This window comes from Carica papaya, chromosome 7 (assembly GCF_054855325.1).
Source record: "Carica papaya isolate Zhongbai chromosome 7, ASM5485532v1, whole genome shotgun sequence".
Lineage (NCBI taxonomy): Eukaryota > Viridiplantae > Streptophyta > Magnoliopsida > Brassicales > Caricaceae > Carica > Carica papaya.
In genome coordinates this window covers 11,130,685-11,147,342 of record NC_142315.1, presented here as the reverse complement: position 1 = coordinate 11,147,342, position 16,658 = coordinate 11,130,685, and the positions used below count along the sequence as shown (strand labels likewise).

Below are 16,658 nucleotides of genomic sequence, written 5' to 3'. Positions count from 1 at the left end.
TATTCTTACCTTAAATTTTTCATCCCAAAACAGCAACCAAATTCAAGGAAAATCTCCATTGAATCCAAAAGATCCTCTTTGGCCAATCTTAATTTTTCAAAAGGAGGAACCAAATCTCAAGCATTGAAAGACATGGACTTCACAGGTTTAGGAAGATTATGGACAGGTTTGGTGTCCGCTTTAAAGCCGGCCCTAATTTTTTTTTTCTTCACTCAAGAATCTCATCAATTAAAGAGGAATCTTCGCCAATTAAGAGGTTTTCTAAAGGGGGCGGCATATCTACACTATTTTGATTAAATCTTTCCTAATTATAATTTCTTATTATTTTATTTTTTATTAGTTTCCTAGTCAACCTTGTACAATTAATTAGAAGATTTTATTTTCTTATATTTCATTTGGCCTTCAATTATAGAGATGTCTCAAGAATTCGTTTGTAAGCATTCAGGTAATCAAGTTCAAAGTAATAAAATACAAAATTCTTTTAGCTTTCAACAAGTGAAGTGTTCTTCATCCTTTTCGTTGAGCAAGAAATTGGGTCAACTTATCAAGATAATTTTGTACCATTTTTTCAATTCTTTAATTTTTCCAATTAGCTCAGTTCTTATCATTCATTGATAGCAGATTAAGTAGGAAATGTTTACTTAGGGATTAAGTATTGATGCTAATTGAAATTGTGTAAGTTTTGAATTGCATTTGAGCTCCATATCAAGAAGTCATCAAGAAGTTTAGAGATAAGATAAAGGACGCAAATGATGAATGGAAAATGATTGTCTTTAGGGAGTAGTTCAGAGGAATTGGAAACAAAAGATTGGTAAAGGGAGTGTAGCGGAGCATTACCACAAGACGGCAAGTGCAATAGTATCACAAGGGTTCCTCCTAAAAACAAATTCAAGAACCATCATCCAGCCTCAAGTTGAGCAAAAGGAACAAAAATAAAATAAAAGGCTTGAAATGGCTTTCTAGGGGCCCCGATAAATAGTAGAACAGTTGATATTGGAGTTCCAATGATGTAGAATAGACTAACTATTAAATTACGATATAGATTAGAAATTTTAATTCTATTAAATTGAAAACTACTATACTATTTAGGAGTTTATTATTAAACTTTTAATAATTTTAGGATATTATTATTATTAATACTTAGTTTCCCTATTTATATTAATAACATTTCCTTTTTTTTATTATTGGTAGTGTTCTTAATCTCATTAGTTTTACTATTTTTTAATTTAGTTCTATTTAGTAAAGGCTACTATATATATTTTTGCAGCTTTTCTTTTTGAGAATATTCAATTACTCAATGAAATATTTTGGGAGTTTTGCAGTCTTCTAGTTGTGTGATCCAATCAAATCCTTATATTTAATGCTTAAGGCTTCTTAGATGTGATGCCTAAAAACTGTGGGTGTAATGTTTAGATTTTTATCCCAAAATCTCTAATTGGACAAATCTATCCTATTTGTCCAACATCAATTCATTATTAAAGCTAAAACAATCCTACAGCCAATTCAAAACTCTACAACCAAACATACCCAAACCCATCTAAAGAAAAATAAAAAATTCTAACCCAATCTACTATCACAACCCTAGACAGTCACCAATGGGGAGGTAATGAACACAACCACCACCATCAATTTCAAAGTGAGACACTAATGTGAAATGTGTCATTTCCTAGCGCAAATTTTACCACCACTACCTTCCTCAATCACGGATTTCCACTCAAGTCGTGTCTCACACCAACCTTCGATTGGCAAAGACCACCTCCAATCAAGTCGACTGATTGAAGATTGTTGTTATCCATTGACCGGAAGCTCGTGCTTGGACCTCACGTGTGTGCACTAGCACGTGGGCCTTGCAAAATCATGTTTGTTTGACTTTTTAAACCAGGTTTGACCAAATTTACACTGGTTTTACCCCTCTTAGACCAGTTTTAGCAAGATTCCAAGAATTTTATTGGGTCTTCCTCATTTGATATCTCTTTACAAAAAATAGTATAGTGAAAAAAGTCCAAAACATGTGAAATTATAAGGAAAAAAATTAGTTATGGCTCAAAGGTGATAGAATTTACATCCTTCTTGACTATATCATTAAGCACAACTGTGTAGCTGAACTGAATTAATATCCAAAATGTTTTTCAATTTTTCAAACCGTAGCCCATTGTAGAAATAAATATAAGAAACCTTTTATTCATAAAGATTGTTATAAAATCTTGTTTCAATATTTACAGATGAGCAACTCAATCTTGTTATGCAACTACATTAGCAACCATATAGACTAACTTAGACAGATAATTTGAACATTTTATAAATTAGAAAAGTCTTGTTTCTATTCTATCATAGTACCTATAATGATCAAATCTTGTGTGATGTAGTCATGCTTACACATATTCTTCTAGGTCAACCCGACTTTACCAATATCTAATCATTTTATGCTCGGGTTAAAAAAAATAGTTTTAAAACATCTCATTAAAAAAAAGAGATGGATAAATATAAACGTCTAAATGGACCTATAGTCAACGAAGAAAATATAGAGAAGGAATCAATTGAAGTTGAAAAAATCAGAAGAATTATAATGTCTTCCTAAGAATGCTAATTTTTACTGCCTAAAGAAAGTTCTATAGAAGTTCAATGTAAGAAGGGACCTAAGTCCCTAAGCCAATGATTGAATCTAACAACGTTCAGCTCAGGGATGAAGTGTAAGTGCAAATTGGTCAATATGTTCAGTTATTCAATAAAATATTTTGAGAGTTTTTCACTTTCCGAATTAATTGTGTGATATAATTAAACTCTTTTGTATGATGTTTAAAAAACCATAAGTGTAATGTCTCGGTTTTTATCTCATAATCTCTAATTAAACAAATCAACTCTATTTGTCTTACATCAACCAACCATTCTAATACACATCAAACTTATTCATAATCTTCTTATGCTACAATGAGTTAAGTTATAAAATTAGTCACCATAACCATTTAGTCAATGGAGAGCTGAGATGGTTTACTTCATTAAATAGGAAAATGAGGAGGCATCTTTTTGGTATAAGAAGCAACTTCAAGAAGAACTCACAATGTACAACCCAAGGAAATGAGAAAAATTATTGTCAATGCTCACCCCTTTTGACTCTAGGAGTACAAAATCCCCCAACCAACTCTTCTTTGTCTATAGGCTATGAGGTTTTGAGATTCTTATTCAAGTCTTCTCAAAATACTGTATGCCTTTTGGCTGGTGCCAAACTGCACACGGGTGGCTAAGAGTTTGTAAATCCAATAGGAAGCTTAGCATTCTTATTCCTATGCCTATCTTTTTGGATATTTTGAAAGAGAGGGAGAAAAAGGTTTTTGAGGATATTTGCCTCTGCTAGAATTAGAGATACTAGGGTCTATGTCCTTTTTATTTTGTTGATAGGGCATCATATCTTTTATGAAGAGGATTTGGAACCTTATGGATATTTGTCTTGTTTATTTATTTTCTTGTAAAATATATATATATATATATATATATATATATATATGTATGTGGGATTACTTGGTGCTGCTTAATGATATCATTTTTCTCCTCAAAAAAGAAGTGCATGTTTTGAATGTACGCTCATGAATGCAAACCTTAATTTAAAAAAGAAAAAAAAAAGGAGAGAATGCAGACCTTAAAATGTTATCTGATAACACTAGAAATGACAAGACATGACCTAAAAACTCAATTAGCAGAAGATACAATTAGATATCACATCCAAAGCAAGATATAAAAAGATGTGAATGCAAGATACCTTATCCAATATTGCTGCCTCTTCTATACGCATAAGCTCCCTTGCCCTTAAATCCCTCAATTCATTTTCATACTTCTCCTAAGGAGGATCAAAGAGTCAATTAGAAAAGAAAAAGACGAAACAAAGACAAAAGTAATGTCATAACAATGGATAGGAGAATCATTAACAAGACATTAAACTATAAATTGCCAGAAACATTTTGAATAGTTTATGCAACCTTCAAGACTCTTTTCTCTTCAGAAAAAACATGGGCATCTAATTCAGCTTGCCTTTGCTCAGCAGCATGAATGGCTTGTAAAAAATCAAGAATCAATTTTCCATCCTTCAATAGCTGACTGTCATTCAGCTCCTCACTTGTGCTATCAAGAGCCTAACATGTCAAGCAACCACAACTGAGCATCTTTATCAGTTGAATTTCAAGGGAAATGAAACACTTGAGAAGCAAATAAGAATGATTATAACCTGTTCTTCTTTCGAAAGATGCTCACTACTTAAAAAAGCCATCTTGTCAGCATTTTCCCTTAAATGATATTCATCAAGAAGAGGGGCAGGTCTTTCTGTGCCTTGACTTACTTCCTACAAAGATAGCCACCAAAAACGGCTTTGCATTAATCTGATGCAGGAAATTCCAGCCTAAACATCCGAAGAAAAAATACGAAAGTTTTGTAATAATTAATTACAGGTGTATGAAATTCAACAACATCACTATTTTCAGCATAAATATTACTAACAGTCCAACACCTGATGCAACTGCCTCAACAATACAAAAACAAGCTTGATATTCCGAGCACATTCATTAGTTCATATAAATTGTTTTATCCTTTGAGCTCTTGTTATGCACATTGATACGTAAGATTGAATTGTCCTCTTAACTTTTCATGTTTCCAAAAGAAATAAATAACATGAGTAACCTAGGAGAGAATGATCTGAAAAATGGATATATTTCAATATTAAGAGATATTTAGATAATTATACTGTTTGTGCATGTTTAAGGGTATTTAGCTTATTTAGAAACTATTGCATACTAAGTAATTATTTTTAATAAAAAAATAAACTTTATTAAGAGAGAAGGAAACAATACAAAAAAAGCAGATAAGATATCCAACTGAAAAAGAAGCTACAAAAAACAAAGAAACAAAGAAAACAGCACAAAAGGCAAAAACGAACCACAAGTGATCATGTGATTATTGCTTTTTTATTCCTGTGAAGGACAGTAAGAGAAATATCAAAGAATTATCACCTTGGGCTATAGGGAAGCTACAAAAAGGTATTTTCTCTGACAATATATCAACCAAAAATGATTGATTAGGAAAGCCACAAAAAGGTATTTTCTCTGACAACATATTAACCGAAAATGATTGATTATCAAAAATCCCATAACATAAAGAAATATTAGTAAAACGAGTTCATTTTTTCCTATTTTAGCTAAAATATTATTTCGTTTTCTCCCCTAGCTTTAATGAATTAGTTTATTGTCCTATCTAGTAGATTTGCAAGGTAGAGTTAAGTTTTCTTGTTTTGATTATGTTTGGAGTCTATACATCTAGGGTACCCCACAGTTTCCTTGTTATTAAAAGTTTATTATTCCAACATTTTTGTTAAAAGAAGTATTTAAAAAAAAACAAGTACATCAAGAAAGACAAAATCTCATAAAAGGATTATTACACATATATTGTTCAAATATTGTTTGATTACTAAGACATGAGATCTCTAAGTTTGGTTAGCTATTGTGTTCAAGCCCATCTTGTCCTATATCAATAGGGAAATCAGGGAAGACTTTAAGATGGATAAGTTTGATTGAAGATTAAAAAATATTGTATGTAGTTATAACAGTTATAAGTTATCATCTTTTGAGAGTTTTCTTGGAATTCCTCTGGAGAACCCATATTTGTGTTTTGCATACACTTCTAGTGTCGTGCTTTACCAAGATGAAAGACTTCCATGTTGCCTTCTATAACCAAGAAATTTTTGGTTGTGGAAATGAAGTCCTCTAATTTGGTTCGAGTGAAGAGGAGTCAAAGGTTTGAAGATAGGTAGAAATGGTAGGGTCTTTCGAGTTTTAATCATCTTCTAGGGACAGCTGGTGGATCAGTTTGTTAAGTACTTGAAAGAGTTCTATTGGGAGGAAGGGAAGAGTTGTTGGTTTAAGAGAATAATTGAGAACTGAAACTCTCTCGCAAGTGGCTTTAAGCAAGAATCAAGGTGAAAATTTATTGGTTCTCATGAAAGAAGAAAGATCATCATTCTAAAGGGCCCATATGCAAGAGAATTGTTGAGAATGTTGTGCAAATGTGCGAGAGAGCCCACTTCCATTTTCCCTTCACATCCAGGGGGTCCCATGGTTCCTATGTTGCAGTGTTTCCCGATTATTTTCTTTTAGCACTTCAACCCAAAGTGGTACCTTCTAACTAGTTTAGTGGATAAGATGGCTTTGCCCCATCTCACTCAAGAATGGGATGGGCGATGGCCCAGCTCTTTTTGATTTTGGACACAACACATTGGAATCTTGAAGCACTGCAAGCAAAAGCATGGTTGGCTAGGGAATCATTGAAGCTTCTAGGACAAGAAAGTGCGATATATGAGCCACCATCTTTAGATGACTTCGTGCCTCCACAAGCATAGAGGAGATCAACTTGCTTTCCATGTTGCCCTAACTACAATTTCTAGCTATGTGTGACTTTAGAGAAGAAGCAAGATTTGTCATCTGTGGAGCTGTAAACAAGACAAGCAACAAGTAGAAGTAGGTAGAGACAATAAAGTTCTTTCACCCTCCTAATTGGGTGAATTGCGAATTAAAACCCAACTTCGCAAGGGCCTCTAAACTCAACTATTTCTAGGCCTTGGAAAGCCAGTTTCTAATAAGCTCAATCCAAATCGACCTGGCAAAATCGAAGGGGTCAGAAGGAGATTTTTTATGGAGGAAAAAGGAAAATAGGTTAAGAGGGCCAAGCCAGGGTATAGTGGCAGGTGAAATTAGGGAAAAGAAAGGGATCGACGGGGCTGGAGATCAAGGAAATGACAATGGTGTTGGAAGGTGATGTTCCGAGCTTAGACAACTTGTCAAAGGATAATTTCTTCCAATTGGCCAGAAGAGGGTAGTCGGTCATCTTTCAAAATTATGGAGGCAAACATTGGTGGCACGGGAGTTGGTGGTAAGTTAAGAGCTAATATTGAATTCAGGTGCCTAGATGTCCCTAACTGCAGCGCGAAAGGGGGAGATAGTGGCGGTTAACAGTGAGTGCTTGGGGGAAGCGGGAGTAGAGAAAAAATGGGAGTTGGTTGTGGTTGCAGGTGCTAAGGCCAGTGTTTGAGGAGAGGAAGATACTGATGAATGGGTGCTTAGCAACATTCAAAGGATTAAAAATATGTTGCGAGTGAGCTTCGATAGGTTTGCTGATCAAACTTTTGCTTTTTTTAAGGCGATAATTAGCCAAAGAAGAACAAAGGTGAATTTTAAAAACTTAAATCAGCCCAAAGAAAAAAGAGCTGGGTAGATAAAGAGGGACTAAAAAGATTTCAGATATCAATCAACTATGACAAGTCAAGCAAGGGGAAGAAGGGTAAGAAATGGGAAAATTTCAATTGTACCGATATATTAAATAGAATCATACCATGGAATGTAAAAAGTTTGAATAATGAGAAGAAGAGAAGACGATAGAAAGGTGCATGTCAAGGTGGAAACCAAATGCTATACGTCTTCAAGAATCTAAAACAAATAGGAAAGAATTTTTCGAGAGAACAAGGCAGATAAGTGGGGAGAAATCCAAAGCAGGGGTCACCCAAGGATGATTGGTGGTTGTTAGGAAATATTCACTAAATATGAAAGTATATCTTCATATCAGGATAAAAGTTATACTAGTAAAATATCCGTATATGTAAATGTGTGTTTCCTTTTATTACCTTAAGAATATGTAGAGCCCTCTGATTCAATAATACATACAATATTTATTTTTCTCATGCTATTAGAATTATAGGAAAAATATCTTAACCTTCTTCAAAAACCTTAAATTGACTTTTATTGCCAAAAGACAAAAAGAAAAATCCTAAATCCACTTTCTTAATATTTTGGGCCCAATAATTTGTTTCTTTTAAGGCAAGGGGATCCATTATCCCCATTGCTCTTCATTATTGTAATGAAAGCACTTAATGGCTTACTAACAAAGGTTTTAGAGCTTCAACTAATTAGAGGTGTAAAGATGGGCAGTGCTGATAATTCCATTGTGGTTTCCCATCTATTTTTCGCCGATGATATATTAATTTTCTATCAACCGGACGTTGGGGTTCTAAGGCACTTAAGCTGCACCTTACTATTCTTTCAAGTTGTATCATGGCTGAACATCAACTTGTGTAAATCGGAAATGGTGAGATTGGGTGATAGAGGCGATGAAACTAGGCTGTCTAAGGTTTTGGACTGCAAGCTGGTTAGCCTTCCAATAAATTATTTGGGCCTCCCCCTAGGGGCCAAGTATAAGGATACGAAATCTTGGGAGCTCATCATTGAAACTTTTGTTTGAAGAATAGCAGGGTGGAAAAGAAATTTTTTATTCAAAGATGGTAGATACACTCTCATCCAAAGTACCCTAAGCAATCTCCCAACTTATTACTTATCCACCATCACAATACCAATTAAAATTGCTAAAAGGCTAGAGGTCATCCAGTGTAGATTTTTGTGGGGTGATGAAGAAGGTAACAAAAAATAGCACTTGGTTAATTGGGCTGAAATTAAAAATCCTCTTAACAAAGGGGACTTGGGCATTAAATCTCTGCCTCAGTTGAATATTGCTCTGAATGCCAAATGGATATGGCGGTACTTACAGGAAGAGGACATACTTTGGAGAAGGGTAATCTGGGTAAGATGGGGTGATCTATTTAACAGAAATGGTAATGGCAGAATTAACAAACAACATGACCTGGGGCTATGGAGAAAAATCCTGATGGACTGACACCGTTTTAAAGCTGTATTCAGTGGAAGATTGGCTGTGGGGATAAAATTAAATTCTGGAAAGATGTGTGGATTGAGGGGGGCTGCCTCATGAGCTGCTTTCCTAAAATTTTTGAAATTTCTCAGTCCAGGAACATGGTGGTTAAGGAAGCCTACAAAGAGATTAATGGCAGCCGGATTTGGGAGGTGATTGTATACAGAAACTTAAAAGATTGGGAGGTACAAAATTACATAAACCTGTTGAATTTGCTGGAAATGCAGAAGCTGAAGGAAACAGAGAACAAGGTGATCAGGAAATTGAGTCAGAATAGACAGTTCTCGTCTAAAATCCTATTATCTCTACCTTAGAGAAGGAAGGGCTGCTTTAGCTTTCAAATTCCCCACTAAGCAGATCTGGAAGTTAAATGTGTCCCCACGGATTGCTTTTTGTGCTTGGGAAGCCAGTAGAGAATATATTTTAACTATTGATAAGCTGATGAGGAGAGGACACCACATGGCAAACCCATGTTATTTATGTATGAATGCGGCAGAATCATGCAATCACTTACTCTTATGGTACCCGGTGACTTATGAGCTGTGGAGTATGGTTTATAGTCTTCGTGGGATGAAGCGGGTAATGGCTGGAATTGCTAGGGAGGAATTATGGGCGTGGGATGGTATGGGAAAGGATAATGTTCGTTGGGTATAATTTCCCTAACAGTTTTATAGGTTATTTGGAAAGAAAGAAATCTTAGGGCCTTTGATGGAAAGGAAAACCCGATGTATAGATTAAGAGATAGGTGATTTCATGTTTTTTGGTCTATGTTCATGGAGCATGACATTGTTAGAGATGAGAATTTTGAATTTATCAATGATACCCGAACTAGAACGTAAACAATTGTACATGGGCGGTACCCCCTTTTTTGGTGCTTACGAATATGTACTTCTTAACATTTTATTTCAAAAAAAAATAATAATTTGTTTCTTTTATGGATGATTGCATTAGAATAACCTGACATTTCTTTTGTTAAAACCCAAATATGAAAGTAGTCATATTATTTTTCAATTTCACAACATGATCAAAATCTAGTTTGGAGTGAAAATCAAATGTTTTCAAACCAATAATATCTGCAACTACTTTAACCAAACAATATCCCCATTTTATCGAAGTGAATAGATCATTCATGGGTCTTCCTGTATCTATACCCCACAAGAAAACAAAGTGGTAATACAGAAAAATAGTCACCTGCTTACAGTGACATGGGTTCTCTTGTTACAAAACCATATGCCCAAGCACTAGTAGGAAGAAGTTGCTTTGACCGCAACCATCTTACCAACAAGTTAGCATCTTAGTACTAAACTTGCATAACCCTGTGGAAGCTCTAACTACTCTATTTCATGAGCTTCGAACAATCAATAACCTTATTCCTCGAGTTTTTGCTTGTGCTACTTATGTTTACATACATCAATCTCAATGAAGGAAACTTGACCTTGTTCAAATGTGTGTTTGTAGGGTACTCGCCTATTAAAAAAAGATATAGATGTTATCATCCTCCCATTCAGAAATTCTATATATTTGTTGATGTTACTTTTATAGAAATTGAGTCTTTTTCTATTAAACCTTATCTTCAGGGGGAGAGCATATTAGAAAATGAGGATTCATTTCTTTTTTATATTTCCTCTTAAATACTACATCTTCTGAAAAAGTAATTACCACATAAAAAAAAAAATAGAGACCACAAGATACACCTAAAAGAACATACCATCACAAGACACACTTGAACTCATACCACCAGAAATCTAAAACCAAGAAAATGAACTAGAATCCTCAATCATATAAGACCCATGGTTCTCTCAGTACTCAAGAAGAGAAAATGCACTTAACATTAAATCTACTCGGTCTCGAACTTTTATTATAAAAATGTTCTCCATCTCACAAAAAGTAACTAATGAGTTTAAATACAGTAACTATTCCTAATAAATTATCTGAGACTTTAACCAATAGAGAATGGAAAAATACTATGAAAGTTGAAATGCAGATTCTGGAGAAAAATTAAACATGGGAAGTGATGGATTTACTCAAAAAAAAAAACCACTTGAGTGCAAATGGATATTCACTATAAATTATGAACCTAATTTGAAGGTTTGAAGAATGGAAAATCCTCTTCTACTTGTCTTAATTTCATTCTTGATTGTACTACAATTTATAGAAAATAAAGCAACAAAAATAATAACTTCCTAACAAATCTTCCTAATAAATTTATGGGGAGAAGAAATTGCAGAAATGGTTATAACCATTCTGAGATTCTCTCCACTAGGCAAAAGAGAAAAGAAACAAATTTATTTATCTATATTTTCTACACTCCACCTCAATCTAGTTTACATAAATGTTAAGTAAACCTAGATTGGATATAATGTTATCAAAGGTTCCTCTTGGTAGAGCTTTTGTTAGGATGTTCGCAACCTATTGACTTATTGAGATATGCATAAGGATTATAGTTCCATCTTCCAATTTTTTCTTGTTAAAGTGTCAATCGATTTCTACACGCTTAATTTGGTCATGATGAACTAGATTCTTGTCCATACTAATGGTTGATTGGTTATCACACCAAACTTTAATAGAGGTACCATCATAACCTTTTAGTTCTATAAGTATCATTTTCAACCACACTCCTTCACATATTCCATGAGCAAGTGCTCAGAATTCAGATTCTGCACTGCTACGAAATACAACAAACTGCTTTTTACTACGCCAAGTTAGTAGATTGCCCAGACATAGGTACAGTATCCTGATGTAGATCTTCTGTCAGTTACTGATCCTGCCCAATCAGCATCAGTGAATATTTCAATATCTTTTTTTTCTATTTTCTAAAAGAACAATCTTTAATCTGGGGTCATCTTTAAGTATCTCAAAATTCGATATGCAACTGTTATGTGCTCCTCAGTTGGTTGATTCATGACTGTACTAACTACAAAACTGACGTCAGGTCTGGTGTGTGCTAAATAGATGAGTTTGCCCATCAGTTTTTGGTACCTTTCTTTATCAAGTTTTTTATCACTAATGTCGAATCCAAGTTTTACGGTCGGATCCATAGGTGTATTAGCAGGTTTACTTCCGAGCATTCCGGTCTCTTTCAGGAGATCAAGAACATATTTTCGTTGTGATACTGAAATTTCCTTTTTTGATCAGACTACTTCCATACCAAGAAAGTATTTCATCATTCCAAGATTTTTAATTTCAAACTCTTTAGCTAGGGATTCCTTAAGTCTCTGAATTTCCTCAATGTCATCTCCTGTCAAAATAATGTCATCTACATAAACAATAAAGATAGGTTTTTTTACTTGAGATGCAGTGTTTAACAAAAAGTGTATGATCTTATTGGCATTGCCCATACCCTTCTTGTTTTACTGCCTTTGTGAACCTGTCAAACCAAGCTCTTGGAGATTGCTTCAAACCATATAGTGACTTTTTGAACTTATACACTTTTTTAGGATCATAAATTAGTTCACATCCTGGTAAGATATCCATGTATACTTCTTCTTTTAGGTCACCATTCAGAAACGCATTCTTTACATCTACCTGATAAAATGGTCAATCAAGGTTAGAAGCAAGTGACAGTAATACCCGGATTGTATTATACTTGGCTACTAGAGCAAATGTTTCTTGATAGTCTATCCCATAAGATTGAGTAAAGCTTTTTGCTAATAGGCGAGTCTTGTATCGATTTATACTCCCATTAGGATTGTATTTTGTTGTAAAGACCCACTTGCATTCAACCTGACGTTTTTCTGTGGGCAGATCAGTTAACTCCCATGTCTCATTTTTCTCAAATGCTCTAATCTCTTCCTGGATGGCAGCTTTCCATTCCAGTATTTCCAGAGCTTCATGAATAGACTTTGGCTCTAGTGAATTACTGTCTAGTCTGCACACAAAGGCATGATGTTCTGAAGAGAACTTACCAAATGAGATATAGTCCTGTATCGGATGTTTGGTGCATGTTCGAGTCCCTTTTCTCAAAGCTATAGGCAATTCACTGTCAATATCAGTAGCAGGGATAAATGTCTCATTACCTGTAAATTTCTGAGTACCTGGAGCCGGAACAGATTCATGGCAAGGCTTGTCTGATTCAGGTGCCTTCCCTCCTTGGTTTTTGTTCCTTCTAATGTAGACACGTAACTCATTATTTGCAGAAAATGTATGTTCTGCTCTTGACACTGGCTCAGGTTCTTTCTGTGTGGGTTTTAGTGAAGTATTGGTGATAGGTTCAGGTTTCAGGGGGGGATGAATAGAGAGGAGGTATACTAACATCCCACAACTGATATTCCTAAGAAACGTTTTCCCCCTGAATATCAATTGTGGAATAAAAGGGTTGATTTTCAAAAAATGTAACATCTATGGTGTTATAGAATCGATGTGTACCTGAAACTAGGCACTTATATCCTTTCTGATGGGCAGAATAACCAACAAAGATGCATTTTACAACCCATGGAACAAGTTTCCCTCGAAGATGTGGGTGAATAAGAGCATATGTAGAACACCCAGAAACTTTGAGTGGTAGGCTATTTAGGATATAGAATTCAGGAAAGGTTTGTGAGAGTAATTTATATGACTGAAAATTGAAAATACAGGAAGGCATCCAATTTATCAAGTAGCAGTGAGTATAGCCTCTCCCCAAAGAAATTTTGGAACGTGGGTGGTAAACATGATTGATCGAGCAACCTCCGGGATGTGTCGGTTTTTCCTTTCAGTTATACCATTTTGTTGTGGAGTATGGGCACACGAGCTTTGGTGAATAATGCCATGATCAGTGAAATATTTCTCAAGAGAGGTTTCAAAATATTCACATGCACTATCGGATTTTAAAACTTGAATATTAGTATGAAATTGTGTTTGGATCATGATATTGAATTTTTTGAAAATAGGTCCAATCTCATATTTTTCTCTCATAAGAAATATCCAAGTAATTCTTGTATGATTATCAATAAAGGATAAAAACCACCTAGTTCTGGTAATATTAGTGACTCGGGAAAGTCCACATACATCGCTATGAATTAATATGAATGGTTCAGAAGATTTATATGGTAAACTAAGAAAAGAATTGCGAATGTGTTTTAAAAATTGACATACTTCACATTGAAATGAAACAGGATCTTTATTCTTAAAGAGTAAAGGAAAAAATCTTTTTAGATAAACGGAATTTGAGTGCCCTAATCGATAATGCCATAACATGATATTTTAGTCATTATCTGAATGACTTATAGAAACAGAATTTGCACATACTACATTTTGAGTTTGTCCCCTAGAAGTGTCTGCTTGAAGAAGGTATAGTCCTGAAATCATCCTAGCATTGCCAATCATCTTCCCCGAGTCCAAGTCCTGAAATTCACACAAATTAAAGACAAATTTAGTAACACATTTTTACTTTCCACAAAGCTTGCTCACTGATAACAAATTACAATCTAATTTTGGCACATAAAAGACTGATGAAGTGTTAAATTTGGAGATAAAATTACGGAGCCACATCCAGCCACTTTGGAGACAGACCTATCAGCAACTTTAATCAAAATATTTTCTTCAAATTTGCTGTAATTTTGGAGCAGTGACACATCTCCGGTCATATTATCCAGTCATATTATCCGACACTCCAGAATCAACCACCCAAACCTGTTTTGCTGAACACATAGATAAATCATGAATTTTACCTTTGTGTGCCACTGATGCGTTGATGGGAGACTGATAATTTTTCTAGGTCAAAATCTTCTGAAGTGCTTCTAGCTACTTGAGGTTAAAGGGGCTACTATCCACAGAACTCAGAGAGGCTTCTCCAGCAGACGCATGACTGCCATGGTGGTCGGTTTCTGGTCTGGGCGACTTTTGGTCGGCTAGTCTTCCATGGAGCTTCCAGCATTTGTCGCGGACATGGCCAGGCTTTTTGCAGTGGTCGTACCAAGGCCAACCTTTCTTCTCCCTCAGGTCCTGAGTTCTCGTCGAGAGTGCAGAAGCGTTTTCGACATATTGAGTGAGTTGCGCATCACCCATCATCACTCTTCTTCAGCTTTCTTCTAGTCGAATCTCATAGAAGAATTCGCGGATGCTAAGTAATGTTTTGATGCTAAGCACCCTTCCTCGGACTTCATCAAGGTTGCTGTTCAAACTCAATAGAAATTTGGAAAGACATTTCTCCTCCACAAATGACCGAAAATTTCTGACGTCCTAGGGACAGTCCCATCTCCTTTCTTCGAAGGCATCAAGTTGCTGCCAGCTACAAGATAAAAGATTATAATACTGAGTTAAATTTAGCTCATTTTGTCTCAGTTAGTGAAGGGTGGACTCGATTTCAAAGATAGCTTATGTATTTTCCTCGCTGGAGTATAGTTCCCGAGCTGTCTCCCAAATTTCCTGCGCAATCTCGTAGAGGAGTTTTTTTGTGATGTCGGACGTCATCGAGCTTATGAGCCATGACATCACCATACTATTGTCAATCATCCATATTCGAGCAGTTGGGTCATTTGCCGATGAAGGTAAGAGTTCACCAGTGAGATACTTTTCGCGACCTTTGCCTCGGATGAAGAGTAATATTGACGACGACCACTGAAGGTAATTGCTACCATTCAACTTATGCCCAGTGAGGAGTGATGAGGATGGTTCAGCCAAGCCATGGCTAGTAGGAGAAGGATGGTAAAAGCCCGATGAAATTTCAAGTGGAGAAGAAGGTAGTTCTCCCGAGGCCATTTTTTACTGCGGCTCAATCAAGATGATTCTCCTGGATCAGAGTCGCTCTGATATCATGAAGGTTTGAAGAATAGAAAATCCTCTTCTACTTGTCTTAATTTCATTCTTGGTGGTGCTACAATTTATAGAAAATAAAACAATAAAAATAACAACTTTCTAACAAATCTTCCTAACAAATTTATGGGAAGAAGGAATTGCAAAAATGGTTATAACCATTCTGAGATTCTCTCCACTAGGCAAAACAGAAAAAAAACAAATTTATTTTCCTATATTTTCTACATAGTTAGTCTATAGAGAGATACAAGACAAGATTGGTGGTCAAATGATATACCCAAACTTATGGAAATAATTACCAGGAGATTTGCACTAGTGGCAACAAATGACACCAGTGATAAAAAATAAATATGGTACACATCACGTTATCCTTAGTTGCAAATTAATTGACAGTTACAATAGTTCAATAAAAGAATGTTTTTCTATATGGAGAATCAAAAGAAGAGATCTTTATGATAATCCCACCTAGGTTTACCAAGGACACAAAGGTAAATCAAGTGTGCAAATAAAAAATGCATTGTTGTGGATTCAAGCAATTTCCAAGAGCATAGTTTAGAAGATTTGCAAGGGTTATGCTAGTTGTGGTTACAGATAGTGTCAAAGAGTATTACACATTCTAATTCAAAGAGAGTCACAGTGGATGACATAATTGTGACAAGTAATAATGAAAGAAAGAAAACAATGCTCAAGCAATATCTGACCAGAAAATTTGAAATCAAAGAACTAAAGAAGTTAAAATACTTTCTTCTGATAGAAATAACCTACTTTAAAGTAAGGATCTTTATTTTACAATAGAAGTATGTCAATTACTTTTTGAAAGAGACATGGCAAGTTGACATGTAAACCCGTTGATATCCCGATGGATTCTAAACACAAGCTAGGATTAGCGGAAAAAGATCCGAATATTATAAGAAAATATACTAAAGACTAGTTGTTAATCTATTATATCTATCACACACCAGAAGATATCGCCTATGAACTAAGCATGAAAAGCCACGTGCACAATTCCAAGGAAAAGAATTAAAGAAATAATCAATTGATTATTGAAACTTACCCTAATGCAAACTATATAGAATCATCAGTTGACAAAAAGTTCACCACTAGTTATTGTACTTTCTTGGGAGGAGACCTGGTCAAGTAAAGAAGAGAAAAACAAAATGTGGTAGCCCAATCGAATGCAGAGTCAAAATTCTACG

General features: G+C 35.1%; 1 protein-coding gene across 3 annotated transcripts in view; it reads right to left on the bottom strand.

The window, feature by feature from the left end:
• The window catches only part of LOC110812014 (MICOS complex subunit), a 65,302-nt gene that overhangs the window by 27,606 nt on the left and 21,038 nt on the right, over positions 1 to 16,658 (bottom strand). Inside the window, exons 4-7 of one of the 3 annotated variants that reach the window (XM_088208189.1) lie at positions 13,957 to 14,052; positions 4,217 to 4,330; positions 3,972 to 4,124; positions 3,755 to 3,832 (exon numbers count right to left, since the gene is read on the bottom strand). In XM_088208189.1, the coding sequence (XP_088064315.1) occupies positions 3,755 to 3,832; positions 3,972 to 4,124; positions 4,217 to 4,330; positions 13,957 to 14,052 (441 nt within the window). The remainder of the gene's footprint in view (positions 1 to 3,754; positions 3,833 to 3,971; positions 4,125 to 4,216; positions 4,331 to 13,956; positions 14,053 to 16,658) is intronic. The other 2 variants (XM_088208190.1, XM_088208191.1) reach the window with 2 other exon arrangements.